The following is a 27,774-nucleotide window of genomic DNA, read 5'->3' on the forward strand; positions in this document are numbered from 1 at the left end:
TGGCAACATGATAACAGAACCAAAGCAAATTTCAAACGCATTTAATAATTACTTCATAGACAAAATTGACCCCATCCCTGGACACGGCAAAAATATTACTAACAATATTTCATCTACAATGAATTCATTTTTTATCGCCCCCAGCACACCTAAAGACATACAGAAAATTATTCAAGGTCTAAAAAACTCAAAGAGTGTTGGTTGGGATGAAGTATCAACTCCTGTGATCAAAAACGTTAGTGAAATAGTGTCTGATCCCTTAAGCTATGTCCTAAATTTGAGTATAGTATCCGGTGTATTCCCGGAAAAACTAAAAATCTCCGTCATCACGCCATTATTTAAAAAAAATGACAAAAAATTACTAAATAATTACAGACCTATAGCCTTGACATCCGTGATTTCGCAAATCTTTGAAAAACATATTAACAATCAGTTGTACAATTATTTAGAAAAATATAACCTACTATGTAAGGAACAAAAGGGCTTTCGTCGTAATATGGATATAAAAAGGGCCATTTTTGATTTTCTAAAGATAGTACTGAATAATGTAGATAATGGAAATCCGATATGCTCTATATTTTGCGACATGACCCAAGCCTTTGATTAATTGATCACAAAATCTTAATAAAAAAACTTGAGGCATATGGTATTCGCGGAAATGCATTGAAACTAATAGAGTCATACTTATCAAATAGGAAACAGTGTACAAAAATAAAGCGAATAAACACCAAAACACTGCAGGAGGATGTGTTTATATCTGAGATGAGATACTTGATTTATGGCATTCCACAGGGTGGTGTTTTGGGCCCTCTTCTATTCATAATCTATATAAATGACTTCCCTAAAACAACTGACAAACCAATGACACTCTTTGCGGATGATAGTACCCTAACAATAGCTTGTGACATAATAAGTAATTATGAAAACGACATTAATAAAACTTTGACATATATAATATCTTGGCTAAACAATAATAATTTAAAAATTAATTTAAACAAAACTAGCATCATACACTTCACACAAAGAAAATCCCCTCCCGAAATTAATGTGCACTATAGTGATACAAAAGTTATCCGCGTAAATGACTGTAAATTTTTAGGAATTAATATTGATAGCAAGCTAAACTGGAAATCTCACATAGAAAAACTTAGCAAAAAAATTTGTAGCTGTTCTTATGCTCTTGCTCAGTTAGCTCCTATCATGAACACTGATGGAATATTAACTGCTTATCATGGCATGGTTGGATCTCTCTTACGCTATGGTATAATATTTTGGGGAAATTCGCCTGAAAAAGACGTAATTTTTAAAATGCAAAAACGATGTATTCGGGCAATGTTTGGTTTGCAGGTAACGGATAGCTGCAAGGCATATTTTATTAAGCACAAAATTCTATCACTTCCGTCCTTGTATATATTAGAAATGGTACTATTTGTTTATAAAAATCCTGAATTATTTCCTAAAACTTCTGAGGTCGTAAAAAGAAACAGACGTGACAATGATAAAATATACACAAACAATTATAAAACGTCACTTGTTTGTAAAAGTGTATTAGGTATGTCATCCAAAATTTATAATAAATTGCCACTATCTATAAGAAAAAATAATGTCAGTATAAACATGTTCAAAAAATCTGTCAAAGAACTTTTAATAAGCAAATGCTATTATAACCTTTCTGATTATTTCAATGATAACAACAAAATAATATAAAGAGTTTTAGTTATCATTAATTTTAACCTAGACATTAGAAATTATTGCTATTATAATGAAATTAATGACATCACATACTATTGTTAATGTAATCTCGACTAATTGACAATTGACTTTATTATTATTATTATTTTATTAATCTTTTTTTTTTTTGACATTTTATTTTTATTATTATTGAACTAATTTTGACACTATATTTTATTATCATTATTTTTTTAATTCATATATTTCTTTAACATTATTAACATTTTACTAATTAATGACCAATTTTATACCCATAGGACATTATTTTCATTAAGTAATTCAATCTATTGACTTAAATTTCTGTATCTTATAACATTTTGGATGATGACCATCAAAAATATAAATAAAACATTTTATAAAGATGATTAATTACTCTTTAAATGACACTTAGCACTGTATTACTTATTTAAATTTGATTTTGTTATTCTGTCTGAATGTTTATATTTAATATTGTCTTACTCCTTTTAAGAAATTAACATTTGCATGCTAACAATGTATTAGCGAAGTGTGCTGGTACTGTATCATTTTGTCATCCTTTGTAACCACATTTCGAGCAAATAAAGATATTATGATTATGACTAATAAACGGAACCCTACGTACCCGAGCCCGACTCGCACTTGCTTTTTTGTGTTCGGCCCTCGATAATTACGATCGGACAATAGCTCGCGCTATTACTCCGCACCCGGTGTCGCGGGTAATTTGAATGTCACCTCTCGCCGGCCCCACTTCCCCCGCCCCCACTTCCCCCGCCCCCGCTGCATCACGACAATATTTGGCCGGCGTAATTGCATGTTTTGTTGCCGTAATCGATGCGAATAAAGATGATTACGCGTCTATAGACAACGATTATGCGCTATACAGAATGATTATGCGACTATAGACGAGTATTTTGCGACTTTTATGTAAGATAAACGACACAAATAAACGGATTGTAGCAATTATGCAACCATTGTTGCGCTAATGTTTGTTATTCATAGGTGTTTTTGTACGTCTTAGGCGTACAATGGACAAGTAAGCACAATGTTTTGCCTCTATTCAATTTGAGGTCCAAGCTTACCCTAATGGTTTTGCTTTAAAATTATAGAATACGCTTCCTGTAATTGCGACTTAATTTAATTTGCCCTTTACGAATTAAAATATTCACACACCAGAAGTTCTTGGTGTGCAATGGTTAATACAAAATGGACGTGACAAAAATATTTCACATACAGCACGTGTTATAAACGGCAGTCGTGCGTCGTGCGTCTACCGAATTGAATGTATAGAAAGTATGCAGGTGAAATTTTAAATGAACCTGGGTAATTAGGTGGAATTAGAGTACATTACTGTACTGGCTAGCTCTAATTATGCAATAGTGAAGGAATAGCAAAAAAGTTAAAATTTGTATATTTGGGATTCACTTTTTGGAAGGTATCGTACCAACTCAATTTGAAATAAAAACAACGGGTTGCACTCCGGGAGTGCCGCCAGAAGTAAAAATAAAGCAGCATGCAGCAGGGGGGATATAATAACTTCCTACAGCTACGTCTTACGAATTTATGATTAGGTTCTGACGTATCACGTAAATTTAAAAACTATTATCCCCTCCCAAATCAGGTGCACAAGCCGCTAAAGAAGTTGTCACTTTAAAAAAATACTTATACATATCGTCATTTAAGTTATAACACCGCGTAAGTCGCTTTTTGGCTATGTATTTTGAAATTTCGATGCCATTCGTTAGAAAATACGAAGACGCATGGTATCAGCCAATCATAAACACGTATCGCTCGACAAAAACTCCTAAAATAATTAAATAGTAAACTTGCTTTAGTATGGTATCCATACAAAGTTATCTCTCTCCTTAAAAGACGATATGCTGCTATTTATAGTTTGTGCGTTTTACTTTTTATTTATTTATTTATTTATTCGTTTATTTTCATAAATTATACAAGACGTTTGAGATATACTCTCCATAAACCACGAAGGTTTGTCCGGAGTGTATTACAATAATAATAAGAATTAAGTACATTGTCATTACAATTATTTTATAAGTACTCGTTAAAGAAATTAATATTTTTTAACAAACTTAACAAAACAACATAATAAACTTATTAATTATACTTACTTAAATATTCAACAAAAAATTGGTAGAATTGCAATTACTTACTTTTTAACACAGAAATGGATCTAGTTAGAAACGCCATGTCGCTCTAATTTGTATGAACACGAGCGTGTCACTTTTTTCATACCTACTGTGACGTCACAAGAGCGCTTTAGTGATGGGAATACCCGTACGCGTGGAATCGATTCGAAGGCATCGCCGCGCCCCGTCTCTTTTGCCACTTTAATAGGTATATCGATTTTTTTAATCGATTATTATTCGAGTTAATATACAGAGGAATGATAAATCTAAAGATACGTGCTTGCCAGGACAGATAGTAATATATTATATAATTCTAAACTAAATCACTAAACAGGAACATTTAAAATACATATTACATAAAATATAATTACCGAGTCACAAAATATCCCAAAGCGAACATTATCATTCCTCTGTTTCATGTCTGTTTCGAAAATCGATTAATTAGAATCGAGAATATGTACAACACTATTTGCTTCATTTGACAGAAAAATGAGAATATTGACTGTACCTCGAAACTAAGCGATGAGTGAAAGTATCGATGTTTTATTTCCATTGCGCGCTCAACAGCGGACAAACAGAACGGGCTCTTTAATTTTCTAACTAAAGCGGCAATATATTATGAATCATGCGGTACACACGCAGTTACGTAGATTTCATGGTAAAAACTACAACCACCCACGATTAACATTAAATAATTGATTTTAAAATAAAGGACACATGATTTAATAATAAAATTACTTACCGATGAAAAGAAACGTATCCACTATTTAGACCAACGTTTCTAGTCGAATTTCCACAGCCCAATACGGCACAATTAGATATTTTTACAATTCCGATTAACGTCCGATTCTGATAACGGTGGAGCGCAGACTAAAGAACAGACTTTCGAAATTTTGACATTGTACAACGTTTGGGAACGCGATGGCACGCGAAGTACATACACATGGCAGTTCTAACTATATCCATTTCTGTGCTTATTAACAAGAAAATAAATCTTGATGTCAGTCCTATTCATTTAGGAATTTGTTTAAATATAATGTTTTTAGCTTGTATTTAATATTTTTTTCTGTGATTTTGCTTACAATTATTGGGTCCAGAGTGTTAATTAGGCGCGGTACTACGAATAATAAAAACTAAGGAAGAGTAACTCCGTCAAAAAAAGTGCACCAAAAGGCTACAAAATGTGACCCAATACATGCATATTTATGCATGTGTTCGGTACACATTTTTCGTGTATATATACTCGAGTGACATTCAACCAGGTTGACATGACAATTTTGTCAAACTCATTTTACAATTTGTTTACATAGGTTTGTTTACTTACTTTTTACGTAGCTTTTTACAATATTTTTGTTGTTAAAATGCCTAAGTGAAATGGTGTAGAAGTCATACAGATACGACTTTTAATACAGGAATAACCTTTCATCTGTAAGTGAATTGTTTAAAACTATGCTTAAATTTCTTGTATTTTTGTCGACCCAAAAAAGATGGTTTATTTAAGTTGGATGCTAGGGTATTTGCGTAAAATTAAGCTGGTCTCTTTGTGTCTGTCTTATTAAATTTACATGTTATTCTAAAAGTGCAATAATCAAAAAAATAATATAATTACAAAATTTTTACAAAGTCGCCATGGACAGTGTTATGCAAGATGTAACAATTTAATCATAAAAGAAATTTTAGGGTTTGGCTGACATTATACTAAATACGTTATAAGATGATATGGGTATTCATATTTCTTGTTACGGATTTTTTTACAACAAAACAAAAAAAACATAATGTAATAAATTACGTCCAATCGACAAAAACAAATAAGTATTTCCTTTAATATTGTAAATGAACAAAAATAAAAAACTGCTCACTGTTATTAAAATATTATATTAATTGTGAGTTATAAGTACAAAATTTACGTAAGTTTTTAATTTCAATTCTGTAATAATTACGCACATAGATTTTTGTAATCTGAAAACGTATTCTCTAGGTGCTCGGACAGTTTTAGATTCGCCCGAGTCGTACAAGGTTTGTTCATAATTTATTACACGTAAATTATAATTATTGTCGATGTCTAGAGGAAAATATTTGATTTTAAAATAATAATTACGTGCTCGTTTCTTCGTGATAGTAGATATGTGCTTGGTGTATACTGCATAATACTATCCGCTTTTGACAATTATTTGTTTTATAACTATGACAATGACAATAACCGCGCAGGCTGTCGTCCGGCGCGCAATATTATGATACGTTACCTGGGATACGACCTTGGCGAAAATCTGAATTGTCATATTTTAGTGTTCGAAAAGGAGCCTAATTTAAAACTATTAAAGTATGGGAGTTATGTTTCCTTAGTTTTTATTATTCGTAGGCGCGGTACTATATATTCGGTTGTTCTCTACTTCTCTCTCCATTAACATTTTTTGCCCTTGATATGTTCAGTTGGTTTTTAGTTTTTTCTCCTGTCTGGAAATTGTGTGTAATGTTATGTTTCTGGAGGTCGTCATCAAAGAAGTGTTCTTTTAAGATAGAATATTTGACTTTGGTTGTGATCGGAAGAACTTTACAAAACTTATACAATTCTTTTTCATTTTTGTTATATTTTTCTTTGATATCAGTTGGCACAATATTTTTCAGAATTCGAGTTTGGAGATTTTGAATTTTATTAAGGTAAGTTTTGTAGGTTCTACCGTAGCTGGGTAGCTGGATATTCCGTAACTAATAATGGAGTCAGCGAGAGCATTGTACAACATCAGTCTGATTTTAAATGGTATTTTGTTTTTAATTATGTAAATATTAGATAGAGACGCTTTAAGCCGGTCGCATATTCGTATTGTTTGAGGCAGCCAAGAGAATTTTTTTTTAAGATGATATGGGTGACAGTTTTCATGTTCCTTGCTACGGGTTTTTTTTACAAGAAAACAAAAAAATCAAAATGTAATAAATTATATTCCATCTACAAAAACAAATGTTTCCTATAATTATAAATGAATAAAAATGAAAAGTTGCTAAATGCTAACTTATTAATATAAAATTATAAATATTAACTGTGAAATAGGAGTATAAAATTATTGTTACGAAAATATTTGAAAAATATCAGATGCATGAAACGGAACTTATGTCAATAGAGATTGACTCTGTTGAATCGAAATCAAATCGATAAAAAAGGGCGGCCATCTTAAATTGATAATTTCGAATGCAATTCCTTTACGAAGTGATTCGATATTTTTAAATTATCGATTAATTTTTGTTAGGTAACTTACCTACAATTGTCAATTATAATGTGTCACGCATATCATCATAAAACGCACAAATTATAATATAGTACTCACGGTGCTGATAATTCTGCTGCTGGTAGTTCTGTTGGTGCTGGTGGTGCTGGGGCTGCGGCGGCGGCACGTTGCCGTACTGTCGGTCGCGGTCGCGGGGCAGGGAGTGGCCCAGCATGCGGTGACCCGCCAGCTCCAGCGACGCCACCGTGTGCGATCGCACCATACCTGCATAACATATTACATATTAAAAACACTAAAACACTTTTAGTACAGACGAGTCGCTGGACTAATAACCACCTGCTCCGCGACAAAGATGATGCTTAGGGCTCCCACACAAAACTGAAAATAATATAATAGGCTAGGGCAAATTTTAGTCTTAAAATATAACGAATATTTTAAGACTAAAATTAGCCCAATCCGTGCAGGCGTTTTCGAGTTTTAGCGTTACTAACACAATTGAAAATTCATTTATATATATATATATATATATATATAGATTTTGTCGCAGATATTTGCGATGCGATGGGAATTCGTTCCCAGAGCAGCGCAACATGTGAAGTTGTGTATGGGAGCCCTTACAACCACGCAATCAACGAAGTTAACTAACCGATCTGTGGCCTCCAGTTGCGGTTCTCCTGCTGCGAGAGGTCGCCGGGTTTGAGCACGCGGGGCGGGTCGCGCGCGCCCTCCAGCCGCCGCGCCGGGAACACGAAGTTCTCGTCGTACTGCGGGTCCACGAACCGCACGCACACCGCGCGGTTGTCGCGCACCGGCGCCAGGCCCGCCACCTGCGTCACAACGTCAGTTAAGATGTTTGTTCAGTACAGATATTTATAATATATTTTATTCCTTACACCTGTACTCGACGTGGGATTTATCACCACCTATGGTACATAAATATTTAAAGCACTTAACGACTTCTGACAAAAGGTAGAAGTTTATGTTAACGCTGTTTCTGTTACATTTTTGCATCTGTCTCAAACAAATAGTATTTAGACTGAGAAATAAGATAATTAAGTTACGTTTGCGACACACAAAACCTTTATTTGATTTATAGTTCTGTAAACATCAAAGTTAGGTAAAAATAATACAGCGCACTTGCAACTTTTCTAATATTGCGAGTGTCCATGTGCGACGATAGTTGCTTTCCATTTGTTCGTTTGCCCACTAATTTTATAGAAAAAAAAAACAATGTCGTCGCATACCGGGCAGGGCAGCGTGCCGCCGGGTCGCACGCAGTCGGCGCTGGCGAGCACGTCGCCGCGCACGCCGTCCGCACGGTAGGGGTAGGCCGTGTCGGCGCGCGCCCCGCCCTCCTCGCCGCTGTACAGCGCCGCCAGCGCGTCGTAGCTCGCGTTGCCCGGCGACACGTACAGCCGGTCGTGGCCGCGGATGTTGCGCTGCTCTGTACGAGATGTAAGTTTATTGTTAGTACATGCGGCCGGATGGATAAAGCTCCGAGCGATAATCGCTCTTATCGACCAGGTCAGATTCAGAGCATCAGCAGCGTTCACTTTCTTTTCCGAAGAGCGCTAAGGATACCAATGGCAACCATTCTTATACGCTGTTTACGTATACGTTCGGGAATAAGTAAAAGTATTACAATATTTAGTTAACATTTATATAAAAATTAATTGTGTGTAATATCGCCATATAAACATATACTCCGCTTTTAGTGGACAGAAAAACATTCATACGATGATGTTATTTTTATCGGATGGAAGTTTAGACTGCACTTACACCAAATTATTTGGTACACTCACTCTCGGCCTGCGACAGGTCCTTGTAGTAGGGCTCGAGCGCCTTGAACAGTCTGTTCTCGTCGACGAAGGGCAGCAGCGCGACGCCCTGCCACGCGAACTTCTTGCCGTTCAGGTCGATCTTGAAGTCGATCGGGTAGAAGTCTATTATCGGCGAAAACTGCAATAATTAAAACTGTTACTTATGTTTATATGAAATAAGATTAAAAAATATCGCATATGAAAGATGATGACGCACCGGGTCGCTCATGAGCTTGGCCCAGGGCTGCGGCACGTGCTGCGCCGACGCCGCCGGGAACACGCCCATCAGCTGCTCCAGAGGACGGAACTACAAATACAGTAAATAGATAAATAATTAATTAGTTAAAATTAATTGAAAGACAAATCATACCTTAAATTTAAAAGTATCAAAGTGTCTATCGGCTACAAATGAAAGAAATGTATGAATACCGTAATGTAGTTGGTTAAAGTTTTCATTTGTGAAACAAAACCGTTTCTAAATATTGCACTGACCGGCTGCGTGCCCTTCTCGAAGTCGGTCTGCAGGCCGCTGATGTTGACGAAGTCGGAGGCGAAGGGTGCGTAGTGGTAGGGGAAGTACCACTTCCAGCTGGCGCAGCCCTGGTAGTAGTAGCGCAGCACCCAGCACAGCCCGCGCACGTACTGCAGCGCCACGCGGTACCTGATAAATTATACCAATTCATATACAGGACATAACAAAACTAAGGTTGGGTTGCACCAGAGGCGTGGTTAAAGTTAAAGTTATGGTCAAAGTTATGGTTATAGTTAAGGCAAATTTAACTTTAACCTTGACCACAGAATTTGACGAACGTGAGCGAGGGCGCTGCTGGTAAAGAGGAACTGACAAAAATGGCATTTTGCATGATGACAGCGTTAGTTCCTTTTTTCGCCACGTGCATTTAAAGCCTTGTCGAGCTCTATGGTTATGGTTAAATATGGCGTCTTGATGGCATCCATTTTTAAATTTAACCAAAGATTTGACATTTTGCATGGTAGTTAAAGTTATAGTTAAAGTTACAGGTAAAGTTAAAGTAAGTTGGTGCAACCCACCCTAAGTGATAAAACGTTAAGGTGTGTATGGGTCTCCTGTATAGAGTTCGCTGTTGTTGTATGGGCAACCGCCTGTGCGTCATGATTTTTTCCATACAAAGGTGAAAAAAAAGTTTATCTTTCAGCGCTGCTTTACAGTGTACTCGATATAAGATAGAAAGTATCGTATCGTAAGCACATAAATAGTTAGATTATGTCGACTCAGCAGTCGTACAACGAAACCGTTTTGAGACTCAAACGGTCAAATCGAAATAAGAATGCCACATCCTACTCTAACAACGTCATTTCATGTTTGTTAGAGTGGGACGCGGCATTCCGATTCGTACGTTTGAGTTTCAAAACGGTTGTCGGCCTCCTAAATTTAAGATCGCTTGGCAAAACTCGGCGTAAGTCTACAATAACGAATTTGTAAATAACGGCTTTGACGTAACGCGACCAAATTACGTAGGTCCCCCATCTGCCTAGGAATGAGCTTGTCTGATAGTGCTTGTACCTGAACTCGAGGTTGTCCCGGGCGACCTCGAACTTGCTCTCGTAGTACCGCTCCTTGAACCCGTCCTCCCACAGGCGCACCTCGTCGTGCGCGTCCTCCTCGTCCAGCCCCGCCGCCGCCGCCGACCGCTTGCGCCCGCCTCGCGCCTCCGCCTCTTGCTGGTAAAATAATCACTAAATTATTATAAACGCCGGATACACAATTGACAAAAAAATTACCAGCACAGTAGCAACTGGGTGTCTGAGGGTTGTAACTTTTTTCAACATACTCTGACATTGACGACTCATTAAGAGGCCACATTTAAAATAGAAGTAGATAAAGAAACTTACAGCGGCTGTCGCCTGCATGCCGGCGACGCGAATGTCGGCGGCCTCTTGCCGCACGTTCGACATGGCGCGAGACCCGCCTCCGAGCGGCTGAAATATTTTATATTTCAATATTACATTATGTTACATAGAGAAGTTGCTACATCTCTTTTCACTAAGTTCGGAGTTATATCCTTGGTGGTTTGCATGTTTTAGTAGCAGTATAAAAGTTAAGTCATTTAATTGACTAGCTTATATAATATATAAATAAATGACTACAACATAGCACACAAAGCCAGTAAGCCAGTTGGTTCCTAAAAAGGTATATAAATTAAATAATGTTCTGCAAATTAGAATGAGGTAAAAAACAAAAGAAGAGAAAGAAGTCTTCAAATATAATCTGAATGCCGTACCATGGGCGCGAACTGCGTGTTGTTTAGCAGGCCGAAGTTGACCTTCTGCTGCTTTTTGGCCCGCTCGCGCGCCTTGAAGCTGACCTCGTTGGAGTGGCGGCGCTTGAAGATCTCGTCCTCCATGCGGCCCAGCTCGTCCATGATCACCTGCACGCGGTCCAGGTTCACCTCCCCGGAGTCCGTTATCCAGCCCTATGTGGAATTATACAAATTAAATCTTAAAAACTTTACACATATTATACGTATTTTACTTGCATAAAAAGCTCGTTTAAGATTTTAAAGAAGTTTTTCATCAATTTATTTCAAATGATTTTAGTTTTTAACCCCCGACAAAAAAGAGGGGTGTTATAAGTTTGACGTGTCTGTCTGCCTGTCTGTCTGTCTGTTTGTCTGTGTGTGTATCTGTCCGTGGCATCGTAGCATCCAAACGGGTGGACCGATTTTGATCTAGTTTTTTTTGTTTAAAAGCTGACATGATCGAGAGTGTTCTTAGCTATAATTCATCATCATCAGTCAGCTCAATCAGGGTTTATCTGGTTCATGAAAGGTAGTAGCAACTTGTTGTCGTTTGATAGGTCTTATATTTCATTCTAGTTCGTGACATTTGTGAGTATACAATATACATATACACATATTACTGGAAAGTTGACCTGGTGCTGCAGCATCACCTGGTAATCAATAGGATATCCAACTCCTCGCCCACTTAGAGCAGAGGTTTCGTGTTTGGGCTTATTTTAATGTATAGATTAATTACTAATATTTATAGGTATGATCCTATGCGGTGCCTACCACTCGTTCGGGAACTAGCCCTGGCCTAGGAAACTTGCAAAGGTCTATTACAGGGGTCACCAAATGGCGGACTGTGGTCCGGACTGTCGACCCATTGTGTGCGGACCAAGCATTTTCGAAAATGAACTTCGTTAAAAATAAATTTCGGTCTTGACTTACTGATGAACATCTCCTGGATTTAATGTCAATAGCTTGCACCAATTTCACTCCAAACAAGCAACAATTAATATTGCCACTTTTCTCATTGAAAATAAATATTTTTTTTACAAATTTTCATTTCTTAAAATGGACCCCGAGCAAAACTAATTGGTGACCCTTAGTCTATTACAACCCATACAATATACATAATATATGCGAATATTTGAAAACTATCATCACTCTACATTATCTCAACTATTCAATATCCTTAGTTGAGAACAGAAGCATATCAACTTACTCTAGTCTTATAAACGCACTTCTTGTACAAGTTGACGAGCCTGTCCACTGCCCCCTCCCGGATCTCGAGGCTGGGCAGGTGGGGGAGGAAGTCGTTACCCACGAAGAAGCACATGAATACCCAGTCGTCCAGCGCGCGCTCGAAGTCGTACGGAAACGGCAGGTTCGGCATCATCAGCTCCTGCAGAACAATGTCTGAATTAAATATTGTAGTGTTTCCACGTCTTTTTTTTTTATAAAACAAGGGGGCATACGAGCAAACGGGTCACCTGATGGAAAGCAACTACCGTCGCCCATGGACACTCGCAACATCAGAAGAGCTGTAAGTGCGTTGCCGGCCTTTTAAGAGCGAATTCGCTCTCTTCTTGAAGGTTTGCAGATCATATTGGTCCGGAAATACTGCTGGCGACTGTTCATTCCAGAGTTTTATAATGCGCGGCAGAAAGTTACGTGAAAAACTCACGATGGGAGACTGCCACTTATCAAGGTGATGGTGATGATGAGGATAAGTTATATAGTGTTTCCATCTGGTGTATGAAAAGTCAGCTTCAAAATCAACTTTTAAAAATATTTTTATTAGTAAAGATAGGCTTCACCATTTTACATTACACTTGAGTACTACAATTACATCTTAATTTTTCAGAATAATTACGATAAATTTATTATGTTATAAACAGATGTTCACCAAACAAACATGAACTAGAGGCACTGATAATTAGTCACAAATTAGACGCTGTTCTTGTATCTGAAACACACTGTACAAAGAATAGTAATGTTAAAATTAAAGGCTACAACACCTACTACACTAATTATTCGGATGGAACAGGACACGCAGGGACGGCGATAGTTATAAAAGAATCAATTAAATGCTACCAGATGCCAGAATTTAAAACAAATCACTTACAGGCTACCACTATTGCAGTGCACAGCCAAAGCGGTACTTTCAACTTGTCTGCAGTGTACTGTCCACCAAAACACACCATTGACTGTTCAAACGCAGGGACGGCGATAGTTATAAAAGAATCAATTAAATGCTACCAGATGCCAGAATATAAAACAAATCACTTACAGGCTACCACTATTGCAGTGCACAGCCAAAGCGGTACTTTCAACTTGTCTGCAGTGTACTGTCCACCAAAACACACCATTGACTGTTCAAACGCAGGGACGGCGATAGTTATAAAAGAATCAATTAAATGCTACCAGATGCCAGAATATAAAACAAATCACTTACAGGCTACCACTATTGCAGTGCACAGCCAAAGCAGTACTTTCAACTTGTCTGCAGTGTACTGTCCACCAAAACACACCATTGACTGTTCAAGTTTTGCCCAGTACTTCTCTACGATAGGTGGGAAATTTATCGCAGATGGAGACTGGAACGCCAAACACATATATTGGGGATCGAGACTGACCACGACTAGAGACCGACAACTTAAGCCATGCCTAGACCAAAATAGCCTGCTACCAGTCACAACGAGTGAGCCGACATACTGGCCAACGGATCCAAATAAGAGACCTGACCTATTGGATTTCTTTGTGATAAAAGGCCAATCAAAGAACTACCTAAAGGCTGAATCCTGTCATGACAGCAGTTCTGATCATAATCCTGTTCTCCTAACTGTTAGTACAACTATACTAACCCACGAAAGACCTCCATCATTAACAAATAGACATACTGATTGGCTCGGGTTTAGAAAATACAACGTTCAACAGCATCAACGTTCGGAAAGTGTTTGAAAGAAACCTATTCTGAATAAAAAATTTTGACTTTGACTTTACATTGATGAAAACATAGAGCTCAGCGTTTCTCTTCAAACACCGGAGGAAATAGAAAATGCGACAACGCGATTCTCACATCTAATACAGAAAGCGTGCTGGATAAATACGCCGACCATCAATAAACAGAAAGATACCAAAGACCTACCATTAAATATCAAAGAAAAAATACTAGAAAAAAGGAGGTTAAGAAGAACTTGGCACCAGTCTAGAAGTGAAAACGACAAGAGAGCTCTAAACAAAACAATTAAGGAGGTAAAAGCAATGCTGGATGAAGCTCACGAGCTACCCTCCAAAGCAAATTAGAAAGTCTTTCAGCTACATCGACCTCAGATTACTCACTCTGGAAACACACGAAGTCCTACAATAGACCAGAGCAATATAAATCAGCAATAAGAACTAACAACGGCTGGGCGAAAACAGGGAAAGATAAAGCAAATGCATTTGCTGCATACCTCTCTAAGATATTCAGACCCCATGAAAATGTGTCTACAGATTTTGAAATTGAAGTCGACAAAGAACTAAACCAGGATCTACAATTGGCTTCACCACTAAAACCAGCAACAGTACAGGAGATCAAGAACGTCATTAAGACTTTAAAGAATCGGAAATCTCCTGGATTTGATCTCATAACCAAAGAAATTCTAACTCAGCTACCTAAAAAAGCCCTCGTGTTTATCACCGTCTTAATAAATGGTATAATGCGGGTCCAACATTTCCCTGATTTATGGAAGGTATCTATTATAACCATGATCCACAAACCAGGAAAACCACCTGAGTCTTACAGACCTATAAGCCTCACGCCAATATTATCCAAGGTGTTCGAAAAGATTCTTCTTCGTAGACTAGAAACTATATTAAAATCTGAAGGTATAATACCCAACCACCAGTTCGGTTTTAGATCCCAACATTCAACCATTGAACAAGTGCATCGTGTCTGCGAAAAGATAAGAAAATCGCTTGAAGCCAAGGAGTATTGTTCAGCTGTGTTTCTGAATATCCAACAGGCGTTTGATAAAGTATGGCACAAAGGCCTCTTATATAAAATCAAAAAGTACTTACCTCACAATGTATACCTACTTTTGAAATCATACCTTTCCTGCCGCATTTTTCAAGTCCGCGAGGAAGGTGAGACATCAGACTTCATGGAAATCCTTGCGGGAATACCACAGGTATCCGTGCTGGGCCCATATCTATACATACTATATACAGCTGACTTACCTGCAACGCTCGAAGTAATAATTGCAACTTTCGCTGACGACACTGCTATACTAGCCAGTAACAAAAACCCAGAAGCATCTAAAATTCTTCAGAAAACCCTCGACAAGGTGAGCGAATGGCTTGAAAAATGGCGCATCAAAGCCAGTGCATCAAAATCCGTTCACGTAACTTACACACTGAGGAAAGGTAAAAATGGGAAATAATACCCTACCACAAAGTGACTCTGTCCGATACCTTGGACTACATTTAGACAGAAGGCTTACCTGGAAAAAACACATCAAAAAGAAACGAGATGAATTGAACTACCGATATAAGTCAATACACTGGCTGCTTGGACGAAGTTCAAAACTGTCAATCGAAAACAAGCTATTGATATATAAGGCCATTCTCAAACCCATATGGACCTACGGCATAGAACTATAGGGGAGTGCATGCAACTCCAGCATTGCCATCCTGCAAATACTACAGAACACTATCTTGAAAAGCATAGCTAATGCGCCATGGTTTATCACCAATACTGAGATACACGAAAAACTGAATATAAGAACAGTAAAAGAGGAAATAAAACACGCCTCTACCGCCTATAACCACCGACTTGAAAACCACCCTAATGACTTGGCTAACCAATTATTGAATATCACCTACAATAAACGCTTGAAGCGCTCTAATATACAAAGCCTAAAAGACTGCTGGTAAAACTGAAAGGTGTCTCCTACTGGGGAGAGACCTAAAATGACAAACCATGACACAACACATTTGCTTATAGTCAAGGGACTGATCGCAAATTAAATCAGAAAAAAAAAAAGACATGTTAAACAATCCACTAATCAGAAATCCATGCCGCCTGAGTTTTTTGTCTAGTGATCTTCACAGAACTCATCCTTACCTTCTCCAGGTACTCTCGCAGCACGGGCAGGCGCACGAAGATGAAGCTGTCTTGGTTGCCGAAGGCGGGGTCAGCCCGCACCAGCGCCGCGTCCGGCGTGCTGCCCGTACACTCCTTCATCTCGTGACCTGCGCACGCGCATTGTAATGATTAAGTACTGTTACCTAACCTACTATCTACATTTAAAGCATTTAAATAGCTATTAACTGTTCTATAGAAGTGATTTTTCTATTTAATTTTAGATTTACAATCAACTTTGTCGTGAGTGTTTTGGCTTGTTTTTTTTTTGAGGGGCTAAAGCAGTTTTATTTCTGCAATAGCCCAGCTAAATTAAGCACTACATTTATTATTAGGTTACAAAATCCATCTATGTCTACCCACCTAGCTGTCCACAGACGTCACAGGGTCGGGGTTTGTTGGGCTTAAACTCCTCTCGAATAATTGTGAAGTTGGGCTCGTGTGTGGCCAGCCCCAACATGATCAAGTCAGCGTCCGCCCCACACAAGACATGCTGAGTGTTTGGGTCATGGTCAGGCTGAGCTGAAACGATATTTCCCCTGGTTTATTTTATTTATATTTTATGTCATGGTTATAATATTATAATAGCATCAAGAAAATTCTTCACTATAATATCAGGATATACAATATAATGACAGGTAAATTTTCACTGCTTTAAGAAAACACTAACCTCTTTGCCTCCTGATATAATCCATGATTTTGTGTTCTCCTTCACCAGGAACATTGGCATCTGATAGTATCACCTTGATTCCCTTCCATCCAGGATCACTGTTTAATCTGCAAACACAAAAATAGTACATTACAAAGAAGGAAATGGCAAAAAGAGAATTATAAAGGTATGCATCACAGTTTATCGGCGCGTGCCGACAAACTGTATGTTGACAGAAATCCGCTGCGCCCCGGCAGAGTGCCATACGCGCATCCACTTCCATACAAATTGTATGGAGGCGGACTTTTGCGATGAGCCCCGGCACGCTGAGCCCCCGCACGGCCCATCTCAATAGGCTCACTCCTTTAGAAGACACTTTTGAAAACTAAACTGCAACACAATTATTTATAATGTGTCATCAAATACATTTATTCACACGCTGTTGGTGGAGCTATGTCATATGGTCTGATTATATCAATTCAATGTAAGTCATAATCGTATGTTGGTTGGGTTTGACATAACACTACCAAAATATGTATCTACTCTGCCATTTGCCTATGAATTAACTTCTCTTGCTTACTTTTTGGTACCAACCTTTCATGAATATAATAATGAAGACACTTGCTCAGTCGGTCCATGAATGGAGTGCCAGGTGTGATACAATTTGAGTCAAAGTGAGCCTCTTTTGGCCTCTCAGGAGGCAAATAAGCCCCCTTGCTTTGGAGTTCTGATCGAATGCGAGCTATTTCTTCGATCTTTTCTTGTGTCTCCTTTGAAGCCCTAAATCTTCTAGATCTCTGTTGATTCATCTTTGCACGGGGAGCCTATAAAAGTATAATGTACTTATACATATTTACTCTGCAAGGGTTCACAAAAATAAAAAATGTTTAACTATGCAAATGTCCTCATTTAAGGTCTTATTTTAAAACTAATGGGTTTATATTAAAGCCAATTTACTAAGCAAAAAGCACAGTATTGGACCAAGTAAATATACTGCTACAAAGCACATAGTAGTAGATAGAACAACTTTCACAGCTTACCACACCATCAATAGCCATGTACAACAATTTCCTGGGTCTGACGATGCGGAACAGGCGGTCGATGCATTCGAAAATAGCGACCATCATCTCATCCTCGTCCTTGGGTGGCGGCTTGTCTTCTGGATGAGTACATGGATGGATGATACCATTCATGTCCAAGTATAAATTGTCAAACTCGAGTCCATTAGGATTCGGTAACGACGAGTCCACGTAAACCAGTTCGCCATCTACGTCGGTTGGCTAGAATATAACAATTTAGGTAAACTTACAAAATCAAATAGAATTACAGTAATTTAAGGTTATCTTTTATTTACCCTCTGTTCAATACATTCTACAATAACACTTGGATATTTTCGACTGAGCCATCGAAAGAATGCTGGTACTCCCATTGTGAGATTATGAAGAAATTATTGAATTATTTTATTTATGAAATATAACAAAATTAGTAAATAAATTTTGGTACGTATTCAACAAAAACAAATCGACGCAGATGCCATTATTGAAGTGGGAAAGAGATGCAGATAATAGATATATTGAGAGAAGGCGACGTTCTTTCGTTCAGAAATATTTGAAAAATCATAATCACTTTTACAAATTTTATAAAAAACTATAAGATCTGCAGCTTATCACTTATGTCTTATTAGTTATTATACAAATTATATTATAATATAAATCAACTAGATTTATATAATTTGTTTAATAGTCCGTCAAGAAAGTAAAGAAATACGTAGTATCTCTTCTTAGTCTGTGGTAAAGAAATTAAAAAGTGACATCGTAGTGTCATCCCTTTTTTCTTAGATTGATTTGAAAGGAAAAAACTACGATGTTGCCACTTTTTAATTTCATCACTTTCTTTCACTTCAAGAAAGTGAAGAAATTAAAAAGTGACATCGTAGTGTAATCCCTTTTTTCTTAGATTGATTTGAAAGGAAAAAAACTACGATGTTGCCACTTTTTAATTTCTTCACTTTCTTGATAGACTTAACAACAAAAGAAGCCTTGATTTTGATTTATTGAAAATCTAGAGTCATCTTTACTTATATTATATTATAATATTATAATTGGGAAGAGTTTGTTTGTGTGTTTGTTTGAACGCACTAATCTCAGGAACTACTGGTCCGATTTGAAAAATTATTTCAGTGTTAGACAGCCCATTTATCGAGGAAGGCTATAGGCTATATTTTATCACGCTAAGATGAATAAGAGCGAAGAAATAGAGGAAACTGTGGAAAAAACGGGGGAAATTATTTGAAAGAACTTATCTCACGAACTACTGGAGCAATTTTTCTGTTATTTGGCACAGATAAGAAGTAGATCACGTGAAGGGTCATAGGCTATTTTTTGTGAACTAATTTGTCTGTGAAATATCTAATTTACACGGGCGACGCTGCGCGGAACGTTATATTTCGCGTGGTCACGACATCACGCGTAAACTGCTGGACCCATTTTGCTGAAATTTGCTATAAAGATACTTTGAGTCCCGAAAAAGGACAAGGAATACTAATTTTGTCCCGGAAAATGTACGGTTCCCGCACAATAAACTTATATGATTATCGCCTAAACTATTCAACCTATTTTGATGGGATGGCAATACTTTCAGTCTCGGGAAAGGACAAGGGATACTTTTTATCCCGGAAAATATACGGTTCCCGCACAATAAACTTTTTATGGTTCTAAAAAAACTAATGTCCACGCGGACGAAGTCGCGGGCAACAGCTAGTAACGTCATATAACGTTACAAGGTCATACCTACCTACTAGTTTCGTGAATAAAAAACACACTGTCACAAATTTTGACATTGACACATGACATCACTGACAGATCGCAAAGGAGATGGAGAATTATTAAATTTTCGGAAAATTTAGAATGTGAAAATATTGCAGAAATTGTTATTATAAATTAAATTATGAATACGTTTTGTGTATTACATTACTATAGAAAGTTTATTAGACATGTTTCGTATAGAAAATATTGTTCTGCAAGCAAATTTAAAGACAAAAATAGTATCGAAAAAATTCGTAACATAGGAATCTTAGCGCACATCGATGCTGGTAATTATTGCGTTATTTTACTAAAACGTTACAGTAAGCTACGTCGCCAAATCATTTATCAGTTCGAAAATAAATTGTAAATAATTTCAGGCAAAACAACAACAACTGAACGCATGTTATTTTATTCGGGTACTATAAGGTCAATGGGAGAAGTGCACCATGGTAACACGGTCACTGACTACATGGAACAGGAGAGGCAGAGAGGAATTACCATTACTTGTAAGTTTTTACGTTTTCCTCATCAATTCCGGAGATACTTCATTCCTTAATTACAATGGATAACATGTTGATTACAGCTGCAGCAGTATCTTTCCCATGGAAGGATCACCAGATAAATTTAATAGATACTCCGGGCCACATAGACTTCACAATGGAGGTGGAACAGAGTCTGGCGGTGTTGGATGGTGCTGTTGTAGTTCTGGATGCTTCTGCTGGTAATCTATACTTAAATAATAATTTAAATAACAATAGTTTTTCTTCTGAAACACTAGAAAACTTAATAACCTTTCGGCCATTAAACTTTTACTCATTCATCTTTACTCTTAAATGTTTTATTCCTTTTTCAGGTGTAGAGGCCCAGACCCTTACAGTTTGGAGACAAGCTGATGGTCACAGAGTTCCTCGTATACTATATTTGAATAAAATGGACCGGACTGACTCTGATGTTAGCATATGCCTTAACTCCATACGAGACAAGCTCCGAGTTGAACCTTTGTTGTTACATTTGCCCATCCGTCAAGAAGATAAACTTATAGGTAAGTTAACCTAAATAATTTAAACATAGCTAAAAAGTAAACTATTAAAATACAGTTTATAAAATATCTTTAATTAATCATGTTGTTGTTGCAGGCTTAGTAGATCTTAATACATTAGAGGAAATTATTTGGACACAGGGAAGAGGTCAACACTATAATCGTAGAAAGTTAACAGAAAAGGATGGACAAAAATGGGAAAAAAGCATGTCACTTCACAGAGAACTAATAGATAATCTTTCCTCAATAGATGATCAGCTAGCAGAGGCCATAATCCAGCAGGAGACCTTGGAGAATATCGAGAATAAGCTTGTGGAAGAAGCGTTGAGAAGGTCCACTTTAGATATGAAGGCATTTCCAATACTGTGCGGCAGCTCCTACAAGAATATTGGGGTTCAGACTCTGATGGATGCTGTAACGTCATATCTACCCTCACCATTAGATTGCAACACAGCATACCAATGCTTTGAGTCAGATCTATCAGCTCGAGCATTCAAAGTTCAGCACGATGATCAGAGAGGTGTCCTAACATTTCTGAGGCTATACAGTGGAGAGATCACCAAAGGACAGAAAATATATAATGTGGCCAGGGACAAAACTGAACAGGTCAGTTTATCAGATATATTTTATTTTACATGTCTTTGACCACTTTCTCCACTTTCTTTGCGAGCATACCTAGCCTATTATAATAGTAAAATCATTTAATTCTATGTTGCAGACAGGATACCTGTATGTGGCACTGGCTGATGAGTACAAACCAGTGGAAAAGGTGACTCAAGGGAATATTGCTGTTGTCAGTTCACTTAAGGTAACATCCCCGTATTCCATAATCCATTTAATGATTTGATGTTAAAAACGATCAAAACACTCAAAATAGGAGCGTTTTGATCAATTTAACATCAAATGGAATGGTATGTGATATATAAAGTAATAAACATGCAATGTCATGAATATGCACAAAATTAGACTTCACCTGACCCTTTTTAGGGTTTTGTATCCAAAGGGTGAAAACGGGACCCTATTCATGAGACTTCAATGTCTGTCTGTCCATCTGTCTGTCACCAGGCAGGTATCTCAAGAACCGCTATAGCTAGAGTTCTGAAATTTTCACAGATTGTGTATATCTGTTGCCGCTATAACGACAAATACTATAAACAAAATAAAATTAATATTTAAAGGGGGCTTCCATGCAACAAACGTGATTTTTTGGCCTTTTCTGTTTGATATCAATAATGGCAACAGGTAGGCACTTAATATTTTCACAAAGGCCTTGATTATATGTCTACTTCAATATTTATGAATAATATTAAAATAAAATATTAAATAAAAAAATAAGGGGGGCTCCCATACAAAAACACAATTTTTGGTCTATTTTTGCTCTATAACAGTATGGAACCCGTCGTGCGCGAGTCCGACTTGCACATTGCCGATTTTTTACAATATAATACTAGTACAATTAATATTTATGTATATAATGAAAAAAATATACAATGTTTAGATTGTATAACTTTTTGATAAAAGGGGTGAGAATAAACCAATATGTTTCGGTTGGTCAAATTTCGTTATTTTGTGATCAGTCAACGATGACTGGGGATCTAGTGACGACGTCGGCGGCGGCGGCGACGCGCGCGCGCACGGCGCTGACGGCGCAGCTGCGGCAGCCGGCGCGCGCGGACGCCCTGCTCACGCCCGCCGCCAGACACAAGCTGCCGCTCGATGCGGACCACACGCCGGAGGATATCGCCGATGTGCTGCTAGGGATCGGTAAGTTTATTTTACTTTCTCCCCCGGTTTCAGTAGCTCATGAATGACAAAAAAAGATGAATTCCGCGTGCCTAAGACAAGAGAGGCACCTTACCCGAGATTGTGATGTTGGTGTGGCAAGACGAAAACATGTTTTCCCAACTCTCTCTAGAAACATCGGATAATGTTTAATGTCGTATTTTTTGCAATAATAAAACTAGGCCCTTCCATCCATTATGGATGATTTATATTTTATACAGTATTTTTCAGAGCGAAGTAACCACTCAAATATTGTAGTGCCTGGGATAAGATTTTTAAACGTCCGTATGGTTGCCCAAGCGCATACGGCATTCTCGCATCATAGTCGGCCTAGTCCAGAGGAAAGAACTAGTCAATATGTCTGGGACCAACTATCTGCGGGTTTCCTCACGATGTTTTCCTTCACCGTACGAGCGTCCGTATTATGTACTTGAGATCAGAAAATGTCTCATAGGTACACGCCTCCACCCGGGTTCGAACCTGCACCCTCTAAGAGAGCGAACCAAAGGTCTACCCATTAGATTTTGCAATAATAGTGTATAACAAAATACAGGTACAACGATCCCGGAGCCGGTGTTCTTCTGCTCTGTGGAGCCGCCGAGCGCGGGGCAGGCGCAGGCGCTGGAGTCGGCGCTGGCGGAGCTGGCGCGCGAGGACCCCAGCCTGCGCGTCGACGCCGACCACGACACCGGACAGCTGCTGCTCGCAGGTCAGTGCTGATCATAGCTCGGGAGTCGGGATAGCTTTATCAGCTTTATGACTATGAATTTGATAGAGAGCTATGAATTTGATAGAGACTAAGAGAAAGAGGATCCAATGCTCGAGCTTGGATCCTCTTTCCCTTAGTCTCTAGTCGGAGATAACGTCTGCCCACATTTAGTTTTTTGTCCTATTGTTACTGACATATTATGTAAGCTTGATGATATACTTATTTCGAATGAAACTGTTAACATAGATATCTGGGTATTGGGACCAATGCCAAAATTTTTAAGTTGCAAACGACGCACATAGGACTATGTGCGTCGTTTGCAACTTAAAAATTTTAAATTAACACACGATTAGTTTTTATTATTCGTAGCACACGATATACATTTTAAGATTTAATACCATACTAAGCAAGTAATGTGCGAAGACATTTACCATCACTTTCGTATACGCAGGTATGGGCGAGCTGCACCTGGAGGTGATAAAGGAGCGGATAGTCCGCGAGTACGGCATCGAGGTGGAGCTGGGCCCGCCGCAGATCTCGTACCGCGAGGCGCTGGTGGGCGGCGCCCGCGTCGCGCACGCCGTCGACCGCAAGGTGGGCGGGGCCCGACAGCTCGTCAACCTCACCATGTCCGCCAAACACGTCAAGGGCGTGCCCCAGGATAAAGTGCTCAAGTAAATTCCACTTCACGTTGTAACTTGTAATCTATGATAAATTTACTATTTAACGTTAGACAAAGTAAAAATACTTTTATGAAGAATTTCTTTTTTTACGCCTCTAGTCCACCGACGCTGCGAACTGCGAAACAGCGGCGAACCGATTTACTGTCTCACCCGCCACACAACAATGCGTTATATTGCATCTCGCTCTATTCCTGTTTCGCATTGATTTCGCAGTTCGCAGCGTCTGTGGACTAGAGGCGTTAGTACTACATACATCTTTAATAATAATTAATGTAATATAATTTACAGTGTTATGTATTTAATTTTAAATAATTTATTCTTTTAAATGATGTTTTTCTCTAAGACTGGACAAGAGCGCGGAGAGCGCGTCGAACCTGTCACACGCGCATCCGCGGTACCTGACCGCCGTGCGCGCCGGCCTCAATGCCGCCTTACGCCACGGGCCGCGCCTTGGCTGCCCGGTAAGTTCTTACCAACAATTCCTTCTTATTCAAATTCTTTATTAAGCATACAATAATATACAATAGTATAAAAGCTAGGTAGCGTACATCACGTCGTCTAAACCCACTACCACAAGTCACAACCTAATCCCACGCTAAGTAGACTTACAGTGCTCCTATAGTGATAATGCGTATAGAAGTTTTCGTAATTTTCGGCAACAGTCGTATTTTCCGAGCGTCGGAGGACGTCGCTGCAAAGCGCTGTTTTTAAACTTAACTTAAGCGGCGACGTAGAGGCGCCTGACGTTGCTTACACGTTTTTTTTATGAAATAAGGTGGCAAACGAGCAAACGGGTCACCTGATGGAAAACAACTTCCGTCACCCATGGACATTCGCAGCATCAGAAGAGCTACAGGAGCTTTGCCGGCCTTTTAAGAGGGAATAGGGTAATAAGAGAGGGTAGGGATGGGTAGGGAAGGGAATAGGGTAGGGGATCGGGCCTCCGGTAAACTCACTCGGCGAAACACAGCGCAAGCGCTGTTTCACGCCGGTTTTCTGAGAGAACGTGGTATTTCTCCGGTCGAGCCGGCCTATTCGTGCCGAAGCATGGCTCTCCCACGTCTACCACGTTACCATGGTAATGTCACTGGCCACATCGCGATGGCTTTCCGGTCAGTTATAGCACTTATGACGAACCGGCGACAGTGGACAGCTACCGGATATATGATATTTTGCTGTGGTTTCGGGAATACGACTATTAGCGAAGATTTGCATGCGCATTATCAATTTGGGAGTACTGAACCTTGAGATATATTAAATATGTTTAGTAGTGACGTTGCCGTGTGTGACATGTTTCGCTTGTTATTCTTTATTCATATCTGAATTAAAAAAAAAAAAACACAAAAACATACAACAGCATGTCGTGTTCGCAGCTGGTGGACGTGCAGGTGACTTTGCACTGGCTGGAGGTGGGGCGCGGCACCGCCGACTCCGCCGTCAGCGCCGCCGCCGCGCACTGTCTGCGCAAGGTCAGTCACGTGTGAATACGTACGAGTACGAGTACGTGTGAATGTGCGTGCACATATGCGTACACGTGTGTGTACGAGCCACGAGCTAGGGTCTGAGGTGTGATTGTATGTACCATCGAGGAAGTTGACAGACCAACGTTATTTGGTCGAATATGTCAATTCAATGTTAATTGTGATCTGTCAGCTGGGTTTGACGTATCACGTAACGCAACCAAACTACTTAGGTCCCCGATTTGCATAGGAATCAACTTCTCTGATAGTACATACAAATTCTTAGGAATAACACTAATAGCTTTGTGTTTTTTGTTCTAGATGTTGCTATGTTTCTACTAGAAAACTTAATATTATGTATTTTAAACAATAAAACAACGCATTGCCACGTACCACACGCGTAAAAATTTTGTTTGATTTAGAGTATGTGACTGATCGGCTCTACTGTATGTGCATACTATGTAAGGTCTGGAAATTGTTTCCTCAAGGATATGTGTGTCAGGTGTTCGGAGAGGCGGGGTCGGTGCTGCTGGAGCCGGTGATGCGGCTGGCGCTGGTGGTGCCGGAGTCGCACGCCGCACGCGTCATGGCCGACCTCGCGCGCCGCCGCGCCGACCTGCGCGACGTGCAGCTGCGACACGGGAACAAGGTGGGTCTGGCCATTAGTCTATAGTCTATACACATCATCATCATCACATCAAATCTGAGTGAAATATTAAATCAAAAATCAGAAATATTTATTTTCAAATAGGTTAACAAAGTTAACACTTTTAGAACGTCGTGTCTACATGAGGCCTACCACCTACCATTAGTATTTAGTATACCCACTCAGGCCGAAACCCACTGTCGTCATTTCAGATGTGGTATTATAATATTATACCACATAATATTATAATACCACATCTGAAATGACGACAGTGGCTAATCTCTAAGTGTCTAAACACACTATGCCGAAGTTACGCGGCGTAATTGTTATGCCTCGGCGGCATGATTCGGCCTGCAATGTATTTTAAATTACCGACGACAAAATATTACGTCGCGTTCCGTCCGTATATTGTATGCGTTTGACATTGCGGACGTAATCATGCGGAAATTACGCCGCGTAACTTCGGCCTAGTGTGTTTAGACACTAAGACCATTCAGGAACCGGCACCGGCTCCTTTTTTTAACCTTTATTTATTAATAAAAATTCCAAAAACAATGTTATACGGCGCAGTATAAGCTTCGAGCAAGGTCTGGTAATATTATTTATAAATGTGATAGTATATTTCTGTCTGTCTGTAAGCTTATCACGCTAATACAACTGTACTTATTTATAAAAGCAATGAAAATATTTTAAGTCCCGGGAACAAACATAGAATAGTTTGAATGATGGTAAGGTTAAAGTTCCCGCAAATGTGTATTCGAATTTCGAAATGAAGAACGTGGAGTATTCGCTCCAGGTGGTGGAGTGCGTGGCGCCGCTGAGCGAGCTGGTGGGGTACTCGTCAGCGCTGCGCACGTTGTCCTCCGGCCTGGCCACCTTCACCATGGAGCTGCTGAGCTACCGCGAGGTGCCGCCGCAGTACGAGCAGCAGGCCGTTACCAACATCACCGGCTTCTAGGGCATTTTCGGAACCGTCGAGCAGATTGCTTCTACAGCTTGATATTTGTGAGTGACCTATGCTGTTTGGTACAGGGTACTGCGTCTCAATGCTCCTATAATGTCGGTTCAGTTAACGCGCTAAGTGCTGACTCATTCGCATAGGTGCCAAATTATCCGGGTGCAAGCCAGCCTGAAAACCTAAACTAGATTCGAAAATGATTGCCTACTGGCTCTTGTACTGGTAGTACATACGAACGTTGTTTCTACATTTTGTTACAATAGGATGACAAAGATCTTTACGCCTCTAGTCCACCGACGCTGCGAACTGCGAAATCAATGCGAAACTGTAACAGAGCGAGATGCAATATAACGCATTGTCGTGTGGCGGAAGAGACAGTAAATCGATTCGCCGCTGTTTCGCAGTTCGCAGCGTCGGTGGACTAGAGGCGTTAAACCAACAAAAAACTGTGGTCACATGCAGGCGCGGTCGCAGCCTAAAGTTTTGGAGGGGGTCACTCACTAGTCACTACACTAAAAATTTATCGCTGTTATGCTACCGATATAGGATAACTAGAAATTTCCTTTTATTATTTGGCAAGATTTTGAGACTTTTAAATTTGACCTTAGATTTTGGGAGGGAGTAACGGTGTAACCGCCCCCCCCTCGAACCGCGCCTGGTCACATAATTGATCTGATGTCATCGATTTCAAAGAATCGGTATTTATTTTAGTATGTAGGTAGTAAAATATGTCATTTGTAATAATATAAATACTGTATAT

General features: G+C 39.1%; 2 protein-coding genes across 2 annotated transcripts in view; one reads left to right on the top strand and one right to left on the bottom strand.

Annotated features, from left to right (window-relative positions):
- Window positions 1-18,462, bottom strand: part of LOC121726230 (5'-3' exoribonuclease 2 homolog) — a 31,081-nt gene extending 12,619 nt beyond the window's left edge. The window contains exons 1-16 of the mRNA XM_042113472.1: window positions 18,288-18,462; window positions 17,974-18,213; window positions 17,528-17,757; window positions 16,955-17,061; window positions 16,648-16,806; window positions 16,267-16,394; window positions 12,382-12,561; window positions 11,157-11,348; window positions 10,768-10,854; window positions 10,439-10,596; window positions 9,388-9,556; window positions 9,113-9,202; window positions 8,878-9,034; window positions 8,320-8,519; window positions 7,722-7,902; window positions 7,175-7,339 (exon numbers count right to left, since the gene is read on the bottom strand). Coding sequence (XP_041969406.1) covers window positions 7,175-7,339; window positions 7,722-7,902; window positions 8,320-8,519; window positions 8,878-9,034; window positions 9,113-9,202; window positions 9,388-9,556; window positions 10,439-10,596; window positions 10,768-10,854; window positions 11,157-11,348; window positions 12,382-12,561; window positions 16,267-16,394; window positions 16,648-16,806; window positions 16,955-17,061; window positions 17,528-17,757; window positions 17,974-18,213; window positions 18,288-18,362 — 2,518 coding nt within the window. The 5' untranslated portion in view covers window positions 18,363-18,462. The remainder of the gene's footprint in view (window positions 1-7,174; window positions 7,340-7,721; window positions 7,903-8,319; window positions 8,520-8,877; window positions 9,035-9,112; window positions 9,203-9,387; window positions 9,557-10,438; window positions 10,597-10,767; window positions 10,855-11,156; window positions 11,349-12,381; window positions 12,562-16,266; window positions 16,395-16,647; window positions 16,807-16,954; window positions 17,062-17,527; window positions 17,758-17,973; window positions 18,214-18,287) is intronic.
- Window positions 18,463-19,834: 1,372 nt separating this feature from the next.
- LOC121726232 (ribosome-releasing factor 2, mitochondrial) lies at window positions 19,835-27,325 on the top strand. The gene is made up of 13 exons (XM_042113483.1): window positions 19,835-20,024; window positions 20,115-20,243; window positions 20,321-20,458; window positions 20,591-20,779; window positions 20,874-21,382; window positions 21,495-21,584; window positions 22,354-22,540; window positions 23,112-23,267; window positions 23,719-23,941; window positions 24,294-24,411; window positions 25,324-25,419; window positions 25,913-26,059; window positions 26,853-27,325. The coding sequence occupies exons 1-13, from the start codon at window positions 19,880-19,882 to the stop codon at window positions 27,012-27,014; spliced, it is 2,289 nt and encodes a 762-aa protein (XP_041969417.1). The 5' UTR covers window positions 19,835-19,879; the 3' UTR covers window positions 27,015-27,325.
- The last annotated feature ends 449 nt before the right edge of the window (window positions 27,326-27,774 follow it).

The sequence above is a fragment of the Aricia agestis genome, chromosome 4 (genome assembly GCF_905147365.1).
Source record: "Aricia agestis chromosome 4, ilAriAges1.1, whole genome shotgun sequence".
Lineage (NCBI taxonomy): Eukaryota > Metazoa > Arthropoda > Insecta > Lepidoptera > Lycaenidae > Aricia > Aricia agestis.

Coding starts and splice junctions, on each gene's coding strand:
- LOC121726232 (XM_042113483.1), top strand. CDS start 19,880: ATGAATACGTTTTGTGTATTACATTACTATAGAAAGTTTATTAGACAT. Junction 20,244..20,320: donor GAGAGGAATTACCATTACTT/GTAAGTTTTTAC, acceptor TGTTGATTACAG/CTGCAGCAGTATCTTTCCCA. Junction 26,060..26,852: donor AGCTGCGACACGGGAACAAG/GTGGGTCTGGCC, acceptor TATTCGCTCCAG/GTGGTGGAGTGCGTGGCGCC.